Source organism: Echinops telfairi, unplaced genomic scaffold (assembly GCF_000313985.2).
Source record: "Echinops telfairi isolate 266 unplaced genomic scaffold, ASM31398v2 ScPeMD7_18;HRSCAF=68, whole genome shotgun sequence".
NCBI classification, from domain to species: Eukaryota; Metazoa; Chordata; class Mammalia; order Afrosoricida; family Tenrecidae; genus Echinops; species Echinops telfairi.
The window spans coordinates 98,647,515-98,653,977 of record NW_022103915.1 but is presented as its reverse complement, the minus strand read 5'-3'; the positions used below and the strand labels follow the sequence as shown (position 1 = coordinate 98,653,977).

At 45.5% G+C, this 6,463-nt stretch overlaps 2 protein-coding genes across 2 annotated transcripts in view; one reads left to right on the top strand and one right to left on the bottom strand.

Moving 5' to 3' along the window:
* Nucleotides 1-5,935, bottom strand: part of NUSAP1 (nucleolar and spindle associated protein 1) — a 35,716-nt gene extending 29,781 nt beyond the window's left edge. The window contains exon 1 of the mRNA XM_045287974.1: nucleotides 5,837-5,935. Within this exon, the coding sequence (XP_045143909.1) occupies nucleotides 5,837-5,929 (93 nt within the window). The 5' untranslated portion in view covers nucleotides 5,930-5,935. The remainder of the gene's footprint in view (nucleotides 1-5,836) is intronic.
* Nucleotides 5,936-6,269: 334 nt separating this feature from the next.
* OIP5 (Opa interacting protein 5) overlaps nucleotides 6,270-6,463 on the top strand; it is a 15,655-nt gene continuing 15,461 nt past the window's right edge. Inside the window, exon 1 of the mRNA XM_004712757.2 lies at nucleotides 6,270-6,456. Coding sequence (XP_004712814.1) covers nucleotides 6,270-6,456 — 187 coding nt within the window. The remainder of the gene's footprint in view (nucleotides 6,457-6,463) is intronic.

Genomic DNA, 6,463 nt, shown 5'->3' with positions numbered 1-6,463 from the left:
TTGAACCATTTGTTGTTCCCTTGTCCCTAGGTTGGCCAACCCTCCTCCCTTCCCCTACCTCCCACACTCCCATGTCCCTCCGGGGCCATTGGTTCCTTTATTTTCTTCTCACATTTTTTTTTTTTTGTCTAGCTTCTCTTATTTAGGTGGATGTGCAGATATATTAATATGTGCATAAAATTGGGGATGGCTTTGACAGTCAGCCTTTCCAAGTGTTCTTCATCAAGACAGCAAGTATCATTTCGGCTAGGATTAAAGTGGTACTGTATCTTCTATTTCCCATTTTTTTCCGAACCTCCTTTGGGGTCTTCTCTGGGTCAAGAGAGAGGCATGCAGAATTCAAGCATTTTTGACTCTTCTGATGCTTAATACCTTAATACCATCACACCTCAGCAAACATCTAACAAAGATGAAATGAATGGATGAGGGGAGGGAAAGGGGATTTGGGGAATAAACAATGAAGGCAAGAGTGGGTGGGGGGCACTACAACTGACTGTGATGGCACAACTCAGCTTAAAGGCCATTTAACCATGGGGGGAGGGGAAAGCTCTGAGAGATGTAGTGGTGACTATACAACTTCTCTTGATATGATTGAACAACTGAATGATTCAATTGTATGATATGTAAATTATGTGCCATTAACCCTGTTGGGGGAAAAAAGAATGGTAAACTAATAAACTGATAGCAAACTTTGAAAAAACAAACAAACCCCAAAAGATGAAATGCTGTGCAGGTGGCAGTGCCCACTCGGGACACCTAGCACAGCATGTCAGACAATATGGGCTGATGCTCGCGAGAGTCGGAGGCAGAGATGTTAGCGGCATCTTAGGGATGCTGCATCCCTCCAACTGTTTGCTCATTGTCCTGGGCACTGTTTTAGTCACTGGTGAGAAAATAGTGAGCAAAACACACAGAGCTCCAGCCTCAATGAGCTTCTCGTGGGAAACTAATGGGGAAACAACCTACTAGCAAAGGGAGCAATGAAGCAAAAAATAAAACGAAGTTATTGGGGTGGGAGGGGATGCTGCTTATTATGTAAGGATGATCAGCACAGGTCACTCACTCAGAGTGCTCTTGCCTTCCACCAACACTCCTACGGAGAATTCTGGCTGTACTTCTTCCAAGATACACTTCAATGTTCTTGCTAGCACCAGAACATTCAAAGGCATCTATTTTAATTTTTTATTAGTTGCCCAGCTTTCAAAAGCACATCGGGCAATTGAAAATACGGCCGGGGCAGTCATGCCTTAGTCCTGACACTGACACCTTTGCTCTTTCCACACTTCAAATGGAATGTCTCTAGTGCTGCCAGTCTTCTGCAGCAGCGCTGCCCAGTGCAGTACAGCGCTTTAATTCTTGGTGGAGGCTTCAGTGGGCTTGCATTGGGGTCCAAGCACAATGAAATCTTTGATGACAACTTGGATCTTTTCTCCATGCTCTGATATTGCTCACTGCTCCAGTTGTGGAGATTTTTGCTTTTTTTTTTTTTTTAATTGAGTGTCATCCATATTGAAGGCTGTCATCTTTGATCTTCATCAGCAAGTGCTTTGTCTTCTTCCCTTTGAGCAAGCAAAGTTGTGTCATCTGCATGCCACAGGTTGTTAATAAGTCTTCCTTCAATCCTGACGCCAAGTTCTTCTTCCTATAATCCAGCTTCTCTGGTTATTTGCTCAGCATACAGCTAAGTATGGTAAGAGGATACAACCCTGGTGTATACCTTTCCTGATTTTAAACCACACACATCCCCTTGCTCTGTTTAAACAACTGCCTCTTGGTCTATTATAGCATAGTCTCCCAAACGTATTGGGTCTACTATGCCCTTTGCAGAAAATAATGGCTCAGTGACCCTCTGTCAATGAAAAACTTTTGCATCGTAGCCCATAATCCAGGATAAAGTGTAGGTATCTGCTCGTGTAGCTTCGATCTGTGTGGTCGGCAGTTTAAACCACCAGGAGGTGAAGGAGGCATGACACCAGGAGAGGGATCTGTTTTTTAAAGATGGCTGGTTCTAAGATGTGATTGCAAGTATGGCAAAGCGTCAGCTGAGCGGTTGGAAATGATGCAGGAGAGAGGGCATTCAGAAGTAGAATCCTGGAAGAGATGAGTGGTTGCCCCTCAGTTGTTGCTGTTGTTAGCTGTTGCTGACTTCCTCCCGATGCATGGTCACCCCGAACTCTGTGACCGATAGGGTTCTCATTGGCTGATTTCAGGTCACCATGTCTTTCTCCTTAGTACATCCTGGTGTGGAAATGCCATCAAAACTGGTCAGCATTATATCTGTTTCTGTCAAATTATTTCCGACTCAGAGTGAGGTAAGTGACTCTCTAGGACAGTGGTTCTCAACCTTCCTAATGCCGAGACCCTTTAATAACCGTAATTTTGCTACTGTTATGAATCGGGTGACCCCTGTGAAAGGGTTGTTCAACCCCAAAAGGGGTGGCGACCCACAGGTTGAGAATCGCTGCTCTAGGACAAAGAGTAACTGCCCCCTACGGTTTCCAAGGCAGTGAATCTTTGCATAAACAGACCGTCGGCAGAGTGGCTGGTGGGTTCTAACTGCATTTAGCATCATGGCCACACACAGACCACCACAGTGCCCTGCCCTGGGATAGGAGCAGTCTTTTATCGTATAGGCAGGAAAGCCAACTACCCAAAGGCAGACGCAGGTATCTAGAGGATTTGGTAGTGGAAAGATGAGGTAATTCTCTGCTGATTGTAACTAGCTTCCTATAACAAAGAAGGAAAAAAATCATCAAAGAAGGGAGGAAAGCTGATCTGAGACAAGAAGCTATCAAATACTTGTCCCTGAGAGTGCTTGACAATTAACTACATGTGCAAGGGAAACACCTGGTTTAAGGTGTAACAAGAACAAAACCATACACACAACCACCTACTGCCCTCTAGTGGATGAAGACTCACAGTGACCACATAAAGGTTTCCAAGGCTGGACAATTTTTCAGAACCCAATTGCTACATCTTTCTAAACCACCAGCTACCTTGATAAAATGCAGTGCTCAATCGCTGAAGACAAAATGGGTGCATAAGCAAATGTGGTGAAGAAAGCTGATGGTGCCCGGCTATTAAAAGACATAGTGTCTGGGGTCTTAAAGGCTTGAAGATAAACAAGCGGCCAGCTAGCTGAGAAGCAACAAAGCCCACATGGAAGAAGCACACCAGCCTGTGTGATCATGAGGTGTCAATGGGATCAGGTATCGGGCATCTAAGACCCAGAATAAAACCATACCCAAGGTGAATGGGGGTGGAAGGGCAGGGCATGGAATGGAGACCATCTAGCAGGGAAGCAACAAAGCCCACATGGAAGAAGCAGGTCAGCCTGTGTGATCATGAGGTGTTGACAGAAATAGGTATCAGAAGTTCAAAAACAAGCAATCAAATTGACATGAAGCAGCATAGGCAAAGTGGAGACAGACCCAAACCCACCTGTGAGAGAACTGGACAGTCCCTCCCAGAAGGGGCAAAGGGAAGGCACAACGAATCCAGGGTGCAGTAGAGCACTAGTGAAACACATAACTATCCTCTCGTTCTTTAATATTTCCTCGTCCCACTATTACGGCCTTAGTTTTACCTAATCTTGCTCGACCTGTGTATGTACATTGATACAATTACAGTCTTTTGATGTAGGAAATCAAAGACAGCTAAACCCCTCAGAAACAGCAATGATTCCTTGAAGGTATGGGAAGAGAGGGGAGTAAAGGGAAGAAGGTGGAACTGATAGCATCGACACCCATATAATACCACTGGAGAGGAACGAACATCAGGATTTTAGGTGAGTGGCTACATTGGAAGGTAAGTAATGGCAAAATAATAATAATATAATATATTAAGGGTTCAGGGGTGGTAGAGTGGAGGAGGGAGCTGATATCAAGGAGTTCAAGAAGAAAATATATTGAAAATGATGATGGCAGCAATTGTATGACAGCGTGATCTAATGGAACTATGGATTGTAATTATATGAGCTCCTAATAAAACGTTAAAAAAATAAAAACAGTGCTGTAATTCCTGTGCTACCAGAGCTTTGTTAAGAAATAGGGTCATAAATTTGAGTTCAGTTCACTTAAGTTAGGTGTGCTTTCCTGGCCGGGGTCAGCGGCCTGACCTGGTACTGGTGAGGATTAAGTGCATGGCAGAGCTTACTCAGGTTTTGCCATCAGGTGAGCGTGGGCTGGGGTGGTGTGAGGAAGTGACAGCTGTACCAGTCGCTGGAGAAAAGAAAGGATGAGAGCGAAATGATTGGATGCCACACAATAAACATGAGTTTGTCACTCTTAACAGAAGGGTCTTAAATGACAGAGCTAATATTTTTCCTTCTAAAATTTACTTTTAATGCTTACATATTTGTGGCATTTAGCTTTTATCTTAAAATTTTATTTTTTCCACTTTTTAAATTAATTATCTTAAAATTTTAATCAAAAGAATAAAATCTTGGTAATTTCTTAAGAGTGATTTATTTTTGTTATGAAATTTAAAGGACAATTGATTTAAGGAGCTCCTGGGCTGTACCCATAGTACATAAATTAAAGCTTTTTTATTATGAAAAAGTATCAAACATATGTAAAAGTAGAGAGAACTATGAAGGTCTAACCTCAGTACTGCCTATAAAAAGCAGGTGTTTTCGTGGTATAGTGATGGGGCCGGCTCCTAAACCTAACCAGCGGGTCTTCTTAAAAAAGCAGAAGAGACACCAACACAATCTTAACCAAATTCATTGCCATCGAGTTCATCCCAACTCATAGTGACTCTATGGGACAAGGTAGAACTGCCCTTGTGGGTTTCTGAGACTGCAACTCTTTATGGGGTGGCAAGCCTGGAAATTCTGGGAGACAAATCCCTGTGAGATTCTTTTAAAAGCCAAAGAAAGTCAGTGTCCTGGGTTAAAGCTGAAAGAAACAAGAATCTTCCCCAGAGAGTGACCCCAGCCCCCTTAACACCCAGAATTTGGACCTTTAGCCTCCAGAATTGAGAAAGTCAATCCTGCCTGTAAATCTGCCCCCTTTGTGATATTTTGCTATGGCAGCCCTAGAAAAGAAAACCAAGACGAATAAAATCACAAACCCCCAGTTTCAATGATGACCAACTTTCTGCCATTCCTGTTTCAGCAGTATAATCTCTCTATTTTCCTAGGGTATTTACAGCAAATCTCTAGGGATAAATGGTTGACATGTAGCATTAACAGATAAGGACTTTTTTTAAAAAGAAAAGAAACATAACCACAAGATCACTATCACACCCAATATCATTTAATACCAAATCTAAGTTTAACTTTCCCCAATCATCTCACAAGTCTTAGTTTGTTATAAGAACACCTCTTTGTATGATCAAATCTGTCCTCCTCCCCGACTGGCTGGTGGTTTCCAACTGGACAATCGTACTAGAACCGAGCTCCGTTATGAGAATTTGTCTGCGACCGGAGCTCCCTAATAAAGTTATCACGAGATTATAGGCACTATTCAAATTACAGAAGTCTTACTGTTTAGGGAGCCGGAGCAATTCTTTCGTCAATTGCTTAAGAGTTAACCGGCGACACTTGGGCTTTCGGAGTCTGCGTTTCCAACAGACGTTTTGTAAGTCTTGTAGATCACTTCCAATAAAACCAAGGCAAGCCCGCTTGGAGCAAAGGCTTATGTGACTTCCAGAAAAGCCAACCTCAAAATAAGGTGAACAGAATGGTCACTCCCGTTGGGCAAGGTTCCCTGGTGGCGCAGAGGCGGCAACCACCTGCTGCTTCAAAGGAGAAACTCCCACCTCTGCCGCCCCAGGAACGCACTGCTCGCCCCCACCCCGCGCCCGCCGATGGCCTGCACTGGGGACACCGTACCCTCAGGTTAGCCCGGAGGCCCAGGCTCTTGGCCAAGTTCTGCAGGTCGCTGTACTTGAATGAGTCCATTTCCTCCAGCGAGTGGACAGGCATCGCGATCAGCAATCCAGCGGACCCCGTAGAGCTCAGTCCAAAATGGACCCAACGACCCTCAACACTCTGGCGCCACTCTACAACAGGGCCAGAGCAGATTTATAAGCAGTTTAAATTAACAGTGCGGCCTTTCCATTGGTTAAAAATGTCTCGAGGGCGGAGTTCCCTGACCTGAGCCAATAGAAACGCTCATTTCCGCCCCCTCGGATGCATTTCCTCTAGGCCCCGCCCAGCGCGGAGGGTATCCGCCCACGGTGGACGACGTCCAATGAGGATGCTGGCATCCCGCTTGGGGCGGGACCTGCTGTAAATTTGAACTCGGGGCGCCGGCTCCGGGAAAATGGCGGCGCGGCCCCGGAAGCGCGGCTCTGCTCAGGCCAAGTTGCCGCGCGGAGCCGTTTGCGTCGCTGGCGCTGCGAGGGCGGCCCGCGAAGACTCTCTCACGAATTCCCTAGAGTGGGATACGGAAGTGGTGCAGGGCTCCTCGCCCTTCTCCGCGCGTCAGGGGGCCGAGGCGCCCGCCGCCGGCCCCCC